Source organism: Schistocerca gregaria, chromosome 7, assembly GCF_023897955.1.
Source record: "Schistocerca gregaria isolate iqSchGreg1 chromosome 7, iqSchGreg1.2, whole genome shotgun sequence".
In the NCBI taxonomy this organism is placed as follows: domain Eukaryota; kingdom Metazoa; phylum Arthropoda; class Insecta; order Orthoptera; family Acrididae; genus Schistocerca; species Schistocerca gregaria.
The window spans coordinates 107,838,079-107,857,300 of record NC_064926.1 but is presented as its reverse complement, the minus strand read 5'-3'; the positions used below and the strand labels follow the sequence as shown (position 1 = coordinate 107,857,300).

Here is a 19,222-nt window from a genome sequence, read left to right as displayed (position 1 = left end):
TTCATGTGCTGCAAACTAGTTACATGACACTTGTCAGTAATAAATATAATATATTGGATTATCAGTATCACAATGAACCCGAAATTTTGGTAAAAACATCCAACAAAAAATAATCACACAATTGGAACACATGTCAGCAAGATGTCGTGATGACTTTACCACACATTTACTCGAGGTTAAAGAGTACGAGCATCACCCCACCTTCACTGCAGCAAGTCAACACTCAAACTGAAATTTACATAGAGAGCAAAAGCAAAACAACTCCAGAAAAGGAGGGCTGGCCATTAGGAAGTTCAACAGCTGTCCTACAGACATATGATACCAGTTAAGTGTTAATGCCCAGAAGTATTGCACTGTAACTCTGCTCAGTACAGGTCCTTGCTGCTCCTTCAGCCTCTCATCACATTACACACCTGTGGTTCCACTAATATGCAAGAACATAGTTCCAATAAACAGAAGGTAACGTGCTGTGAATGGGGCCTTTTTTTTCCCCTCCTGTAGCAGCTGCTACAGTACTGTGACTGTGGTGGGCAGATTGCAGATTTCAATGTGTATCAGGATTGCAGATGTGGGTCTGAAAATTAATGAAACATTAACAATATAACTTTATTTTTTAAAGTTGATAATTAAAATTTTATGGATACTCCTTGTAAATAAGATATTTGATACAATCTTCCAAATGTGTGTGCCGGCCGCGGTGGTCTAGCGGTTCAGGCGCTCAGTCCGGAACCGCGCGACTGCTGCAGTCGAATCCTGCCTCGGGCATGGATGTGTGTGATGTCCTTAGGTTAGTTAGGTTTAAGTAGTTCTAAGTTCTAGGGGACTGATGACCACAGATGTTAAGTCCCATAGTGCTCAGAGCCATTTTAACCTTTTGAACCAAATGTGTGCTCTGCTTCAGACTATGCATCCATGCACACAGCCCCACAATCCCAAAGACACACAGTCTTAAGTGTTATCATGCTGTACAGTCCCAAATTTCTGTAAGTCACCTACGAGACCCAAGCCTTGCCCTGTATGACGAACTGTATTCATTCAGGTCCCATCAGGAAAGATAGCATTCAGGGATGTGGAATGAGTCATGGTACACATTAACAAAAGACAATAAATCATCAAAACATAATCTATATACTGTATTAACCATAAACTATCACTATAATGTTTAATGCTATTCATACTTATACTATTTAAATTTAATCAGGTACCTTGTGAAGAAAGCTACTATGTACCATGAAAAAGCTCCTGCCTTCTCAGTTATACTACAGGGTGCCCCACTTGTAAGCAGCCCCCCACACCCACACCCACACCACACACACACACACACACACACACACACACACACACACACTCACACAGAAAGGTATTATCAAAGTCTTAATAAAAGAGGATAAGAAACCCTTTGGCAATCATCCTGTCAGGTAAAAATTATTTCACTGCAGCCATTCATGCTTTGGACATATGGCATGTTGCCCCATCTTGCTGGTGCCAGCCAAGTGTCAGATCCTTGTCATTGAACTGGTCCACAAATACACGAAACACCGGTACACTTCATTGGTGATAGTAGTGTCAAAAAAACATTGACCCAATGATACACCACTGCAATAATGCACTGGACACTCCTACTTTCTGTGAAAGAAGGGGTTCCCCAGCAAATGCTACACTGAAACGTGAGATCCACACACAATTCTCAGAACCTAATTGTTGCCACATTTCACAGATGTTGCCACATTGAGTTACATGAGAACATCTGCCATGAAATCCAGTACCCTGGCAGCAGCATTCACAAATGTGCAACACCATGTCAAACTGTATATAGAGGTGGGAGGAAGTCACTTTTGGCATCCCTTGTAATGTGTCTTCATTTTTAACTGTAAATATATATTTGTGTACAAATTTGGTTTCAAGATTTTTCATAACACTCTTCCCAGAGCCCATTATGAGTGTATATAGCTGCTGTTTATCTGATTTTAGTAGTTTGATATATACTTGCTTAATGGTATATTAAAGAAAATATATTTACCGAAATTATGAACAGGAAAGTTGCTATTCAACCATATAGTGGAGATGCTGAGTCACATTCAAGCGCAACAAAAAGACTGACACAAATAAGCTTTCGGGCAACAAGGCCTTTGTCAGAAATAAATGACACACACACACACACACACACACACAAAACCAGTCTCTGGCAGCTGAAGCCACACTGTGAGCAGCAGCAGTGCATGATGGAAGTGGCAACTGAGTGGGGGTAAGGAGAAGTCTGGGATGGGGAGGGGGAGGGATAGTGGGGCAGGAGTGAGGGACAGTGAAGTGCGGCTGGGGAGCACGCATGGATGAGCAGGAGAGTGGGAGGGCAGCTAGGTGCAGTCGGGAGGTTAGATGGATGGCAGGGGAGAGGTGGAGGGTGAGGCCACAAGGGTTACGGGAATGTAGGATATATTGCAGGGAGAGTTCCCAACTGCACAACTCAGCAAAGCTGGTGTTGGTGGGAAGGATCCATATGTCATAGGCTGTGAAGCAGCCATTGAAATGAAGGATTTCATGTTGGTCAGCATGCTCAGCAACAGTGTGGCCCCCTTGTTTCTTGGCCACATACTGTTGGTGGCCATTTGTGCAGACAGACAGCTTGTTGGTTGTCATGCCCACATAGAATGCAGCACAGTGGTTGCAGCATAGCTTGTAGATCACATGACTGGTTTTACAGGAAGTGCTGTCTTTGATGGGATAGGTAATGTTTGTGACCGGACTAGAGTAGGTGGTGATAGGAGGATGTATAGGACAGGTCTTGCATCTAGGTGTATTACAGGGATATGAGCCACAAGATAAGGGGTTGGAAGCAGGAGTTGTGTAAGGACAGACGAGTATATTGTTTAGGTTTGGTGGAAGTTGGAATACCCCTGTGGGATGGGTGGGAAGGATAGAGGGCAGGACATTTCTCATTTCAGGGCATGACAAGAGGTCAAAACCCTGGTGAAGAATGTAATTCAGTTGCTCCAGTCCTGGGTAGTACTAAGTTATATTACATTCTTATATATACAGCTTATTTGTGACACACTTTTTGTTTTGCCTAACTGTGACCCAGACTCTCTGCTATATGGTGAGTAGCAACTTTCCTTTTCATAATTTTGTTCTAGTCCATCCTGGATTTTCCATTTTTTTGATATATTTATCTATAATACAATATGTAATGGTGAAAGGTTATGCACTATCTAAAGTTACCCTATACAGAAATTACTGTGAGTATATAGAGCACTTACTCTGGCCTATTTCAGTACATTTCTACTTATTACACAGGTATACAGTGAACAACACTAGTACTCACCATGTAGCTAATAGAAATTTTCAATCTGTAGATATAGATGATATTCAGTTAATTTGTAGAATTTTCTTTTGAATTGATAGGGATTCCCAATATCTTGCCTTAACTTAGATGGGAGCATGTTGACTATATTCCCACCAGAGTAACTAAATGTAAATATCATATGACTAGGGCGGAACATCAGCTAGACCATTCGCTGGGTGCAAGTCTTTCGATTTGACACCACTTTAGGGATTTGCACGTCAATGGAGATGAAATGATGATGATGAAGACAACACAACACCCAGTCCCTGAGTGGAGAAAATCTCCGACCCAACTGGGAATCGAACCCAGGCCCTTAGGATTGACCACTGGGAGCAGACCCCACCAGAGTGTTTTTTTATTGTAATTCTATAAATCACATTTCAGCCAAATTTGGTTTCTATAATCAGCAAGAAAAAACCATCAAGGAATAAATGAATTTGGAAGTGAGTTTAATAATTCCATGGTCTTTAACAAGGTTCCTCCATGGTGTATGATTATCTACTTTATACAATATCCTCACTGCTCCCTTGTGCTGAATAAACACTTTATTTACCTTACTGAGTGTAAATCTAAAACAGCACCTCTAAGATTTTATCAAACTCATGGATTTTCTTTTCCCCCTTCTTGATTAGATTACAGCAAGCCTCACCCCCGCCCCCATCCGCCAGAGAATGTTTTCCTTCCATTACCTGCTCACATTCCCTTCACCCCCCGTGATCAGCCAGTTTCATCTGTTGCGACCCCGAAAACTCACTTTTCAGTTTCTACAGAACCAGAACAAAGCATATCTACAACACAGTTATTAATCCACAAGTAACCTACAAACCCAGAGAATAGTAAAAGTTTCGGCCCATCCAAATGACCCACCATCAGTCCTACATCCAATTTCAGTTGTACTGGATGGAACGATAATAGTTTTTCTTCCCTTGCTTATTGCATGGGTAACTCTTTTTTGCAGCATATCTTGTTGGCCAAACATGACCCAAAAAATCCATACTGAGTGGCACACCACTCAGTTTGTACCTGGAAGCCATGACTGTCCCCAACATTCAACCAAATACATCTTGATAGCTCTCCAGGAGTTACACAGCTCTGACACTGTCTCACTGCCTTTGTCTACTTTCCTTCCAAATGACATCAGCGTAGGAAGGGCAGTCATTTTCACTCTCAAAATTCACATCAACCTAACCACAGAGTAATGATTGCTATGTCTACAGCATTCCAAAAGCAGGTCTCTCTTGTGTCCTGTTAAATAATGAGAAACTCAGTACCTCAGCTAGAAATGGTAGGGTTTTGGATTGGCAAAATGTATTGTTGAATTGGTCCTTACTCTTCTTCCAAACGTTTAGTGGCAACTAATCACCTATTAGTGGCATTTATAAAGTTAGTGAAGTGAATAGCTATCACAGGTTTTTCCAAGAGAAGCCAGGATTGTTTTTAACCATAAGTGTGTTTTTCAATTCATACTGCAGATGATGAGACATCAGCCTTAGTTTTAAACATCTTTATAGCCAGAAAATGTTCCAGTTTTTAAGCACCTTATGATATCTGTGGTTCTTTTATTGGTTGCTTGTATGAAAGATAACTCTTTCAGTACTATACCTAGAATGTATCAGCAAAAATCTGATGCATCTGCATTTGATTGTTTACTATTAGTTCTATAGTTTGCTACTGCTTTTAAGAAGTACTCATTGAATTTGATGGGTACTTATTTCAATGCGCCATCATTAATATCAGAGCTGTTTCCTCAGAAATGTCTCAACATTTTGAGTTGTTTCTTATTTAGCAGTGCTTCATATATTCTTGCTTTACTTTTTCCTTTGTGTATAGAGCATTTTTTCCTTCACCCACTTTCTACAATACAGTTTTGAAAGTTCTTTATAACTTCTGCTTACATTTCCTGAGAATTATATCAAACCCTCAACAAAGGTATTATTCATCCTTACTCTATGGATCTTTTGAACTACAGCCTGTGATTAACAAAAACTGCTTCTCTGGGCAGGTGTGTTATGTATAAAATACTTTCAGTAAACTTATGGTTAACTTTCTTATGTGATATTAGATTGGCATACTTTTAGTACAATGGCCAAGAAACGTTAATGATTGTTTGTTGTTGTTGTGGTCTTCAGTCCAGCAGCTCTCCATGCTACTCTATCCTGTGCAAGCTTCTTCATCTCCCAGTACCTACTGCAACCTACATCCTTCTGAATCTGCTTAGTGTATTCGTCTCTTTGTCTCCCTCTATGATTTTTACCCTCCACACTGCCCTCCAATACTAAACTGGTGACCCCTTGATGCCTCAGAACATGTCCTACCAACCGATCCCTTCTTCTAGTCAAGTTGTGCAACAAACTTCTCTTCTCCCTAATCCTATTCAACACTTCCTCATTAGTTATGTGATCTACCCATCTAATCTTCAGCATATTTCTGTAGCACCACATTTCCAAAGATTCTCTTCTCTCCTTGTCCAAAATATTTATCGTCCATGTTTCCCCTCCATACATGGCTACACTCCATACAAATACTTTCAGAAACCACTTCCTGACACTTAAATTTATACTTGATGTTAACAAATTTCTCTTCTTCAGAAATGCTTTCCTTGCCATTGCCAGACTACATTTTATGTCCTCTCTACTTCGAGCATCATCAGTTATTTTGCTCCCCAAATAGCAAAACTCCTTTACTACTTTAAGTGTCTAGTTTCCTAATCTAATTCCCTCAGCTTCACCTGACTTAATTAGACTACATTCCATTATCCTCGTTTTGCTTTTGTTGATGTACATCTTACATCCTCCTTTCAAGACACTATCCATTCCGTTCAACTGCTCTTCCAAGTCCTTTGCTGTCTCTGACAGAATTACAATGTCATCAGCGAACCTCAAAGTTTTTATTTCTTCTCCATAGACTTTCATACCTACTCCGAATTTTTCTTTTGTTTCCTTCACAGCTTGCTCAATATAAAGATTGAATAACAACGGGGAGAGTCGACAACCCTGTCTCACTCCCTTCCAAACCACTGCTTCCCTTTGATGTCCCTCAACTCTTATAACTGTCATATGGTTTCTGTACAAATTGTAAATATCTTTTCGCTCCCTGTATTTTACCTCTGCCACCTTCAGAATTTGAAAGAGAGTATTCCAGTCAACATTGTCAAAAGCCTTCTCTAAGTCTACAAATGCTAGAAACGTAGGTTTGCCTTTTCTTAATCTAGCATCTAAGATAAGTCGTAAGGTCAGTATTGCATCACGTGTTCCGACATTTCTATGGAATCCAAACTGAGCTTCCCCGAGGTCAGCTTCTACTAGTTTTTCCATTCGTCTCTAAAGAATTTGCGTTAGTATTTTGCAGCCGTGACTTATTAAACTGATAGTTCAGTAATTTTCACATCTGTCAACACCTGCTTTCTTTGGAATTGGAATTATTATATTCTTCTTGAAGTCTGAGGGTATTTCGCCTGTCTCATACATTTTGCTCAGCAGATGGTAGAGTTTTGTCAGGACTGGCTCTTCCAAGGCTGTCAGTAGTTCTAATGGAATGTTGTCTACTCCAGGGGCTTTGTTTTGACTCAGGTCTTTCAGTGCTCTGTCGAACTCTTCACGCAGTATCATATGTCCCATTTCATCTTCATCTACATCCTCTTCCATTTCCAAAATATTGTCCTCAAGTACATCGCCCTTGTATAGACCCTCTATATACTCCTTCAACCTTTTTGCTTTCCCTTCTTTGCTTAGAACTGGGTTTCCATCTGAGCTCTTGATATTCATGCAAGTGGTTCTCCTTTCTCCAAAGATCTCTCTAATTTTCCTGTAGTGAGATAAGCCTCTAAATCCTTACATTTGTCCTCTAGCCAACCCTGCTTAGCCATTTTGCACTTTCTGTCGATCTGATTTTTGAACGTTTGTATTCTTTTTTGCCTGATTCATTTACTGCATTTTTATATTTTCTCCTTTCATCAATTAAATTAAATATTTCTTCTGTTACCCAAGGATTTCTACTAGCCCTCGTCTTTTTTCCTACTTGATCCTCTGCTGCCTTCACTACTTCATCCCTCAAAGCTACCCATTCTTCTTCTACTGTATTTCTTTCCCCCATTCTTGTCAATTGTTGCCTTATTGTCTCCCTGAAACTCTCTGCAATCTCTGGTTCTTTCAACTTACCCAGGTTCCATCTCCTTAAATTCCCACCTTTTTACAGTTTATTCAGTTTTAATCTACAGTGCATAACCAATAGATTGGGGTCAGAGTCCACATGTGCCCCTGGAAATGTCTTACAATTTAAAACCTGGTTCCTAAATCTCTGTCTTACCATTATATAATCTATCTGAAACCTGTCAGTATCTCCAGGCTTCTTCCATGTATACAGTCTTGTTTTATGATTCTTGAACCAAGTGTTAGCTGTGATTAAGTTGAGCTCTGCGCAAAATTCTACCAGGCGGCTTCCTCTTTCGTCTTAGCGTCAATCCATATTCACCTACTACGTTTCCTTCTCTCCCTTTTCCTGCAGACAAATTCCAGGCACCCATGACTATTAAATTTTCGTCTCCCTTCACTATCTGAATAGTTTCTTTTATTTCTTCATACATTTCTTCAATTTCTTCGTTATATGCTGAGCTAGATTATTCAACCTACTTTTGCATTACCCCTATTTGATTGTGTGTTTATAACCACTAGTCACCTGACCAGAAGTCTTGTTCCTCCTGCCACTGAACTTCACTAATTCACACTATATCTAACTTTAACGTATCCGTTTCCCTTTTTAAATTTTCTAACCTACCTGCCTGATTAAGGGATCTGACATTCCATGCATCAATCCATAGAATGCCAGTTTTCTTTCTCCTGATAATGACATCCTTTTGAATAGTCCCTGCCTGGAGATATGAATGGGGGACTATTTTACCTCCGGAATATTTTACCCAAGAGGACGCCATCATTATTTAATCATACAGTAAAGCTGCATGCCCTCGGGAAAAATTACGGCTGTAGTTTCCCCTTGCTTTCAGCTGTTCGCAGTACCAGCACAGCAAGGCTGTTTTGGTTAGTGTTACAAGGCCAAATCAGTCAATCATCCAGACTGTTGCTCCTGCAACTACTGAAAAGGCTGCTGCCCTTCTTCAGGAACCACACGTTTGTCTGGCCTCTCAACATATACCCCTCCATTGTGGTTGCACCTACGTTACGGCTATTTGTATTGCTGAGGCACGCAAGCCTCCCCACCAACGGCAAGGTCCATGGTTCATGAACAAGTTTGTTTAATAATAGTTTTTAATTCGACAAGTTTGGAAGATTTAGAAACTGTGACCCATTTATAGATGATGAAATTTAATACAATGAGTAATACTAATAGGTTATGCTACGTCTAAAGTTACCTTATACAGAAATTCACTGTGAGTATGTAGATCACTTACTCTGAGCAAGCTGTCAAATGTGAAGAACAAAGTATAGAGTTATTTTTCCTAATGTGTTTCATCTTCTGAGTTTTCATTTTATCAATATCCTTCTGAAGTTCTTGAATAAGTTTTATTACATCTAGGCACATGTTGACCTATCACAAAGAGATCTTGAGACATAAATCATGTATTGATTATATAACATATTGAATAGTTTATATGTATTATATAAAATGATTATAAATTATATGAAAATAAAATGGAAACAGCACCAGTGAAAAAAAGGATTGATGTCAGTGAATAAAGGTGCACTTCTTTGAGTCATTTCACTCTTAATCTCTATAGAACTTGCAGTAAATGAGTTTGTACTCCACCACACCCAAACATAGCTGTAGATCATTATAAAGGAAATGGAAAATTTGTAAATTGTTTCCATTTTGTACACAAAATGTAAATATCATGTTTCGTGTGGTGAGGAAAGTTCTGGTGGAACATAAATACTTTAGGAGTAACGGTAACAACTCCCTGGATAGTAGAGATGTCACATACGGTAAACATGACTGGGAACACCAGTGAGCACAACATCCTTGATTTCAATGGCTACTTTACAATCTGTGCCCTCTGGATCGTTCCCCCCAACAGAAGTACGTGAATGGCAGTTGTCCTCACAACACAGCCTTCATTCCTGTAATCTTCCTGACATCCTGCCCCACACCCACCTCCACTCTTCCCCTTATCTTTAGTCCTAACTTCACTCACCGAGCGAGGTGGCGCAGTGGCTAGCACATTGGACTCGCATTCAGGAGAACTACAGTTCAAACCCGCGTCCAGCCATCCTGATTTAGGTTTTCCGTGATTTCCCTAAATTGCTTCCGGCAGCAAATGCCAGGATGGTTCCTTTGAAAGGGCACAGCCGACTTCCTTCCCTGTTCTTCCCTAATCCGATGAGACCGATGACCTCACTGTCTGGTCTCCTTCCCCAAACAACCCAACCCAACCCAACCCACACCCTAACTTCACTCATCCTTCCTGAAAGTTTCTGTTTTCTCTGTTCTGTTACTTACAATCCACTTCTCCAAACTCTGTGTGTATGCGCACAAACACACGTGTGTGTGTGTGTGTGTGTGTGTGAGAGAGAGAGAGAGAGAGAGAGAGAGAGAGAGAGAGAGAGAGAGAGATCGTGGGGGCAGTCAAGCATGGAATTAAATTTTATGAAAATATGTTAATGATGTGATAGTTTATTTGTGCAGCAGTGTATGTGATGTACTGTGGTGGAAATATTGAATCAAATAAACTGTACATAAATGATGTGAATAAATACACTAGTTATTCACTGTGTATCCATTTTTTGTTGGAAAAAGTTATAATTAATAATCTGAGGTTTACGAAATACTTCTCAGCATCACTGTAACATTAACAATAATTAAAGAAAAATTGTATCAGTGCCACTATGAAATTTCTGTATGAGTAAAATTATATTTCTTCAAAACTTTTATTTCTTCTCAAAATGATTCCCTTCTCACTGGTGTGTCCTGTCAAACTTACTTAGAACTTTATGAATGTATCCTCAGGAAATAATATCAATCCCTCTTGCAGGCTACTACAGCAGAGGCTTTTCCAAAGGTCCAAACACTAGCACATTGTTGAGGCAACCAATAATACAGTATTATTTCTAGATCAGCAGCTTGTGTTTAGCCCAGTAGATTTTAAGATAGCTGTACAATATGCAGCAGTAAGTACTATCATTAACCAACTGTTATCAGATACCTGAAAGTGAGTCTGAACAGAATGATATATTAGAACACAATTTAGCATTAAAATACCATATGGTGTTGAGAAGTATATTTAATAGTAACTGAATATGTCAATTTCCATCACACACAGCAACTAGACAGTTTGATAGGGTCTCAGATTATCTGGAGCCATTCAGTTTCTAGAAATTCTTATAACTGTGAAGGGCATGTGGATGAGGATTCACACAGCAGATTCAGAGATATAGTTGGTCTCACAAATATTCCACTTAAGTAATATTCAGAAAAATGTTTGAAGTTATCATCTTGCTTTCCAGTGCTTTCTGGACACACCTAAACATATAACAAGGCATATTATCTTGCTGAAATATCTCATCTTTAGCATATGGTCATACGGATTCATAACTAAATCAGCCAAAAGTGTCTGTTACATGGAATAATCATCCTACAGAATAACAAAGATATTTCAATGACCACAAAGCTGCCTGTCTTTTGTCCTTTCAGTGTTTGAAGACTGTTTGCTACTTGATGTTTCTCATTGGCCACAATTATATGCATTCATCCTATCGTAACAGGAACTGTCATAGCAAGTTTCAGTTTCTTTGTCTTTATTTCACTGCATTCACTTAGAGCACATATCTGGATGTATGACCATAACTCATGCTATGATAGAGCTGGGTACAATGGCATGCATTAGCATGCCAGGAATTGCTGATATTATGTTCACATTTGGAGTCAGATGGCCATGGCTGTTTGTAGAAGTGCCTATAAAAAGTAGGTCTTCACATGAGTGATGACAACCAGTCCCTGTACTGCATGACATATTTTTGGGTGCATCATGCAGTATGAAGAATTCTACTATTTATACACTAACCCCTAGTGGAAACATTTCCGTATGAGAATTCCTAGAAAATTCACAATTAAATAAATAACAAATGAATGTACTTCAATTTCTTAACAGCTCATCATTAATAAAATAAAATAAAATATTTAATTTCAGCAAAGCAGAGGATTGCGTCCCAGAATAACCAAAGGACATATAGAATATGATAATCTGCATGAAACAGTGTTAAGCTCAAAGAAGTGGCAGAAAACTGTGAAGAGAATAACAAACAGATTCGTTACAATACTGCTGCACAGGAAAATCATTAAGAAGTGTATGAAACTTATGGCACTGAGGTCAAGGATATTGAAACACATGTGACTGAGCTAGAAAGTGATGTTCTACATGAAACAGATACTTTTCATGAATCCAGTTGAGGAAATGTAGACAGTGTTATTCAGTAATAATGGAGACCAATATGAAATTTAAGATGTTTGATGAAGGTATAAGTCTGCACCTAATAACTTTTACTAAACTGCTTGAAAGTCTGTTACTACAATTGTGTCAATGAAAGACAGGTTCTGTGACTAGACAGCTAGATGTAAATGCTTCGACACAGGGTATGAGAGCTGGAGCTACGTGTAAAAGTTACAAAGAGTCTATGCCAATGTTAAGAATTGCAGAAGTGGAATTTTTCTGAGTCTGTAACCAATTTGACTGTCTGAGAGGAAGTTATTTTATTCAATAAAATAGCTTAGTTTATTGTATATAACAGTTTCAAGTATTTTGGAAATTATAGGAACTATTGATATAGGTCAATAATTTTGGGGAAGAATTCTGTCTCCTTTTTTAAAAATTGGTATAACTTTTGAAGGTTTTAATGCCTCTGGAAAAATTCCAGACTGATGACATCTGTGAAAAATGTGTGCTAGAGGTTCATAGATCAAATGAATAGTTTCTTGATAATGCAGTTGGATAGTGGGTTATTATCCATAGCTTTAGAATTGGAGAATTTTTTACTGCCTTTATTATAACAACATATGAGGTAGGACCCAAAGAAACTGGACTCTGAGAGCGCTGCCACTTGTACAAGTAGTGCAGGGTTCTCACGCTAGATGGTGTTAGTAGAGACATTCATGAAACAGCTGTGCAGATGGTGTCAGTGTAGAGCTGAACGTGCAAGTGTGGTATTGTGTTTCTCTGACTGTTGGCAGGTTACCTCTGCGAAGTTGTTATGGCAACTTTAAAAGAACAAAGAGTGTTTGTGAAATTTTGTTTCCTGCTTAAAAAAAACTGCAACGGAGACAAGCCAAATGCTTCAGGAAGCTTTCCAGGAGAACGCTATGAGCTGCACACAGGTTTCGAGTGGTTTGGGCATTTTAAACGTGGTGAGATGTGTGTTGAAGACCAAGGTCATTCTGGACACCCTTCAACATCGTGAAATGGGGAGAACATTGAAAAGGTCCATCAAAAGATCAACGAGGATCATCGCCAAACAATCGCCAAATTTCAGCATGGATAGGAATCAGTTGGAGCTCGTGCCAGCGGATTTTGAGTGAGGATTTGCACATGAGATGTGTTGCTGCTAAATTTGTTCCACGCCTTCTCACACAGGAGCAAAAAACCATCTGCATGAATGTGTGTCAGGACTTGAAAACAGAGACTGCACGTGATCCAAACTTGTTGAACAAAGTCATTACAGGGGATGAGAGTTGGTGTTATGGGTATGACCCAGAAACCAAGCAAGCATCAAGCCAGTGGAGGTCCCAACTCTCCCAGGCCAAAAAAAGCAAGGCAATTGAGGTCAAATGTGAAGATGATGATCACTGTCTTTTTTGATGTTCATGGAATTGTGCGTCGGGAATTTGTACCCCCCTGTTAACCAGCACTTTTACTTGGATGTTTTAAGGGTCTGATAAGAGGATGTGAGGAGGAAACACCTGGAACTTTGGCGATCAGGTGACTGGTTTCTGCATCACGACAATGCTCCAGCACACACAGCCTTACGAGTGACCCGCTATTTGGCATCTCAGAGGTGGTCTGCCATTTCCCACACTCCGTATTCGCCAGACCTAGCCCCGTGTGACTTTTTCCTATTTCCACGAATGAAAAAAAACGCTAAAAGGGGAGCATTATGAGGATGTGGAGGCGATAAAAACAGCTTCCCAAAGGGCACTCGACAATATCAAACTTGAAGAGTTGCAAACATGCTTTCAACAGTGGGAAAAAGAGACTTGACAAGTACATCACATGTAATGGAGGGTATTTTGAAGGTGACTGAAGTAATTTTGTAAAAAGGTTCATCAATAAAATTTTTATGACAACAATCTGGTTTCTTTCGGGTCCCCCCTTGTATGTGATAATTTTCCACTTAAAGTATTGTTTCGTCATCAGCTGCATCTGAATTGTTCATATGCAGACATGTCAGCCAATTTGATTCTGTTGCCAATTTCTTTCACTGAAGACACAAGGAATTCATTCAATTGACCTGGTTCAAGGGACACTTCTTGTGTGTGGTTAGAAGAGTGTTCTTGTGTGATATCGTAATCTGCAATGGCACTTTGGATGTGTTTGGAGCACTTTCTATAAACCTTTCATAGGCAATTTTTTTGCATGAAAAAGCTTAGTTTTATAATTTTTAAACATATTTAAGATACATCCTATAATCTATATCAGCCTGTTTAGTCTCTGTCCTACAGTTATTTTTATAAAGAGTGCATTATCAACATTTGTTCCATAATGTTTTTAAGTTCTTCAGTATACTGCAATGGTAACTTTGTTTTATGTTTATCTTTGAAATTAGTCTTTTTTAGAGATAAATAAGTGTACCACATATCAATATATCTGCAAATTAGTTTTCCAATATGTGTTTCATGCAAAAACCCACTTTATATAACTTGGTCTATCATCAAACAAATTCACAAACTCACCTTTCTAACCTTCCACCCAAGTCACTTCATTTTCTTCATGGATGATATTAGTGGTGAGACATGACAGTTTGCTGTAGAGTGTAAGGAGCAAAGGCTGAACTCAGTGAAAATGTGGGAACCGAAGTGCAATGCATTGTCCAACACAAGTGTTAGAAAAGGACCTTCAATAGCAAAGATTCTTCCAAGTGAAGCAACTGTAGCTTCCAAGTTCTTGGACCAAAAGTTGATCACATATGGGAAATATGAGTACGCATTAATGACAATCAGCCAGATAGTATCCAAGAAGAGCCCACAATGTTAACATGAACCTGTTCCCATGGATGGGAGGATGTCAGCCAGGAAGTAGATGTCTGGGGGGATGCCACACAGAGAACAGCTGCAAATAAGGTGTTTGACCTACCTGTCTGTGCCCAGCCAGGACTCATAACGCTGGCCAAGCAGTTTAGTGAATGAAACTCCACAGTGACATATGTGCAAGGACCATAGTTTCGTCAAGCACAAAGATTCCAGCAGGACCATCTGGACAGACCTCTGCTTAGTGGTGAGGACGATAATATCATCCACCAGGATGAGCTGGTGGTGGATGTGAAAATAATGCACATCAGGTTGGAGTCTCGACAGAAAATGCAGTTGGACCAGCCCTGTTGGATGTGCCACCACATTTGTTGTAAGATGATGTCTTTTACAATTGCTGCAGCCACACAGGTCACCATGATAGAGAAAGCATCCACTACCCGTTGAGCCTCTTCATCCAACTGGAAACACAAGATCCTGTCTAGATCAAATTCCAGGTCCCATCAAAAGACAGGAAAGGGCATTCGCATTGCTGTGCTACGTAGTATTGTGGAAGTGATTTTTTTTAATGGTGCCTGCTGAGAAAAAAACACCCAGCACTTGAGGTGGTGGGCAGTTCTTTCAGGTAACATTGCTGCCAGACAAAAGAGAAAGATTAATAGTTTATAATCCGTAATGCGATGGAACTTAGCTCCTCATAGAAAAACATTGAATTTCCTCAGAGCAATGGTAATCACAAAGGCCAGTTTTTCAACCTGTGAATATCTCTTTCACTTGGCATTGAGCGTCTTTGATGAGAAAGTGATCAGATATTCTGAGCTGTCCGCATATCTATGAGCCAGGATGGCCCCTAGACCCCATTCTAAGGCATTGGCCACCACCACCAACTGTTTACCTGTTTGAAATGTAGCAAGACATGTGGCTGATATGAGGGCATGCTTTAATGTCTTGAAAGCCTATTCACATTTTTTTCAGGCAGACAAAAGGGATATTCTTTTTCCGCAGATTGTTTAGTGGGTGCACAATTGATGTCACACCCAGGGTGAATTTGACATAATGTGAGATCTTCCCCAAAAAAGACTGGAGCATCTCATGATACCCAGGTAGAGGAAGGCCAATGATGGCATTGACCAGCTTCAGTGTGGGTTGATTACCATTGCAGGAGATAATGTGCACTGGGTGTTCCACTAACGGTTGAAAAAAAATTCATATCTCAATATTACATTTGTGGCCTGCAGACTGCGGCATGTGAAACAGCTGCTGGAGGTTTGCTAACTGATCTGCTACTGTGGACCCCTTCACAACAAGGTCATTGAGGTAAGTCATACATCCTGGGACACCCTACAGCAGTTGTTCAAGGAATCTTCCAAAACTGGCTCGGTATAGGCCACACAGAAAACGAAACATATGAAGCTATATAATCCAAACGGTGTGCTGACTACAAGGTCTTTCATTCTCTGTCCACAGGTAATTGTAATCAAGCTTCAGAGACCTTGAATGTTGAAAAATGCTGCTCTTGCACGAGTGCAGAGAAAAGTTTGTCAGGTTTTGAAATGTGGTGTAGTTGATCTTGAACCAAGCACTGACTATAACTTTAAAATCTCCACAGAGGCATAATTTTCCTTGTGGCTTTTTTATGACAACCAATGATGTCACCCACAATGATGTCCAAGGCTGCAGGGAAGAAGCGGCAGTGTGTTGACTCCTTTAAGGCGATCTTCATCACAAAGTTCTTACGTTGCCCAGACTCCCAGAGAAGATCATAGAGTACTCCATACTGTGGTCATCTAATTCTTGAAACCCCAAGACCAGCTGGGTGGAGTCCTTGATGCAAATCCGAAAGCTGAAAGAGTGTTGAGGCTGAAAATATTCTCCGTATCCATGCTGTGAACCACAAGTAACATGATATGGTGTACAACCTGCTTGTATGACACCATAATGATGATCATGATTTGTTCTTTAAGTTGACTGTTTTCTTGTTAAATACCACTAAGTGGTGAGCTGTGGAGTTCAGGGAAAGTGCTCCAAGCAGGAGATATATTTGTAAGTCTAACATGGTTACGTTGGCAACAGTATAATTCTGTAGCTGAACTTGTTTGTTTCACAAAGTGTGTGTCACTAACAGTTGGTGAGGGGATACTACCAGGTTTGAGGATTCTTACAAAATCACATTAATGTTTAGTCAGTGCTGATTAGGTGCATGTCATTTATCCTGAATACTACAGTTTGACACTAGATGATCTTGCTTCTGTCATGGCTTCTACTGTTCCCTTTTATTTGCTGAGTAATCTCTAACATGTTTTCAGAAACATTCCAGGCACAACGGAAACATGCAGTAGTTGATGAGCTGAGATTGCTTTCCTTGTTTATGAGACTGAGCCAGAGGGCAGTGGTGCTTGCTCTCAGCAGTTGTCACATTCACTACTTTGGCTTGGTCAGATTCCTCTTCCGAGTCTGAAGTGACAACTGCCACCTTGCCCCCATAAACTAACTGGTGGCTCACAGCCCAGGATACTTTAAAGTATTGGGCTACTTTTAAAATTTCCTGCAAAGAAGTGTCTTCAAATTGTAGGGCTTTCTGACTCTCTTCCTTATCCATAGTCCCCCAAGCCATTGAATCCTGAGTCACTTCAGCATATAATTCCTTTTTGTACAAGAGACAGAAAATAGCATTTCCTTCTGAGTTGCTGCAGTTCAGCTGCCCATGCATGGCATGATAAATTAGACTGTTTATGACACTGATAAGGTTCCACATGGGAGTCAATGACATGGCAGTGTGGTGGAAGGAGGTAGTTAATAAAGCACACATTTTGCCATTGGTTGAGTGCACCAGTACTGTGAGAGGGGTCAGTTTGCACAAAAGCTGGTTTGCATTTGGTGAGATCTATGAGAGAAAAAGTGATATGATCATGGTTTAATCTGTGACATGAAACATAGTGAAATGCTGCTGGAGGCACTTCTCATATGCCTTCCACTCTTCTGCTGTCTTGTTATAAGGGGGAAATGGTGGTGGAGTCATGGCCAAATGCTGGCAGAGCAGGCAGACAACAAGGCTCCCTCATGTTTCTGTGCCAGAACTGCAAGGCTTCCAGATGCTTTTGTTTCTCTAACTGCTGTTGCAGAAACTGCTTGAGCACAACTTCTGTTGATGCACCTGTAAAATAGCCTGGGGTGGAGGGTCCAAGGTTGCAAATTGAACATGAAAAAGTACCCACAATTGTCAGCAATTATAATGTAAAGCACAACATGAAAAAAATCACTGCTATAACAAGTATGTTTTTGATCACAAGTACAATGTTTAACTATGAGTACAAGGTTCAGAGTGCCCTGGGACAAGATGGTTACAAACAGTCGAATAATGAAGTGTGTTGCTCACAGAACCAGAGTGAATGCTGCATGTGATTGACTACCTAGATGTCTTTCACAGGTGGCACTGAGTGCACCTGTGCAGTTGTTGTGTGCTCTCACTCAGCCGCCGTATCTCCTCCAAGTGGCTACTGTCGGAGACGTTGGCCAGTAACTGACATCTAGGTGGTAGCTCACTGGGTTACTACAATAATTTGGCCAATAATTTAACTTCGTACTGGGATGCTTTTCGTCTTCCCTCAGTAAATGGCTAACTTAAGGGAAGAAAGGTGTGTACGCCTTCTGTCTGTGAATTGAGTAAACTTCATTGTGTCTGTTACCATTTTTATTATTTATGTTACACATTTTGTGAGGTGGAGTTTGAGGATTACCCCAGCATTTACTGAAACTGGTGTGGAAAACTGCCTAAAGAAACACCCCTATGTTGGCTGCTGTACCACACCAACTGTCGTTAATCTGCCATGCAGATTCAATTTGAGCATGGCACACCTCTATGCCTTGCAAGGCAGTACACTGGTCTTAAGCTATGTGAGTGGGGCAGTTGAACCATCCATCAGATGAAAGTGCTAAACATTTTTTCAGCAGTGCACATTCTTGGTGGAATTGCAGCTGATTTCTCTTAATGTAAGGAAAAATGTTGTCATCGAATGCAGATTTCTTCACTGTTTTATCGCAATCTTTGTTTCCTCATAAAGCTTTGACATAAATTGCATTACTTATAATTTTCACAATGGTGGGATAATTTAAAATTGCTTCAAATTTGTTAATCACAATTTAAGTGATATAAACAGAGTCTAAGTAAGAAATAAAAAAAGTGCTATGGCACTCTGTAATAATCAGGAATGCTCAAGTGATGAGTTTGTCTTTCAGAGTTTTGGGCATCTGGATGTCAGTTTCCTGAAGATCACTTTTGTTTCTTACTTGCATGAAAATCTCAACAAAGTCATGTTTCAGTTCTATTCCTTACATGAAAAAAACTCTAATTTTTGTTTTGTTTATAAGCTGGTGCACAGAATGCAAGTCAAAAGCTATAGACTAATTTATTCACAACCAGTTCTAAACACAAAGAACAGCTTAATATAATTTTGAGGCAAATTGTGAATGTTACAGCATCCATCAGGAAGCTTATGAACATTTCTAATTTAGTCTCATAATTGCTATGCAGACTACTTAGAACTTATTTGATACTTAGAAAATTTTTAGAAAACAGTTATATTGACTTATATTTTTTTAGACCACCATACTTCTCACAATGGCTGCAATTTTCTTCATCCATAATTCTTCCAGACTTGAATTTTTTCTGTGTGAACGAAAAGTTTTATTCATGTGGTA

General features: G+C 39.8%; 1 protein-coding gene across 3 annotated transcripts in view; it reads right to left on the bottom strand.

Moving 5' to 3' along the window:
• Positions 1–19,222, bottom strand: part of LOC126281349 (centrosomal protein of 44 kDa-like) — a 73,008-nt gene that overhangs the window by 29,458 nt on the left and 24,328 nt on the right. For all 3 annotated transcript variants that reach the window (XM_049980254.1, XM_049980256.1, XM_049980255.1), the window contains exon 3: positions 8,745–8,881. In XM_049980254.1, coding sequence (XP_049836211.1) covers positions 8,745–8,881 — 137 coding nt within the window. The remainder of the gene's footprint in view (positions 1–8,744; positions 8,882–19,222) is intronic.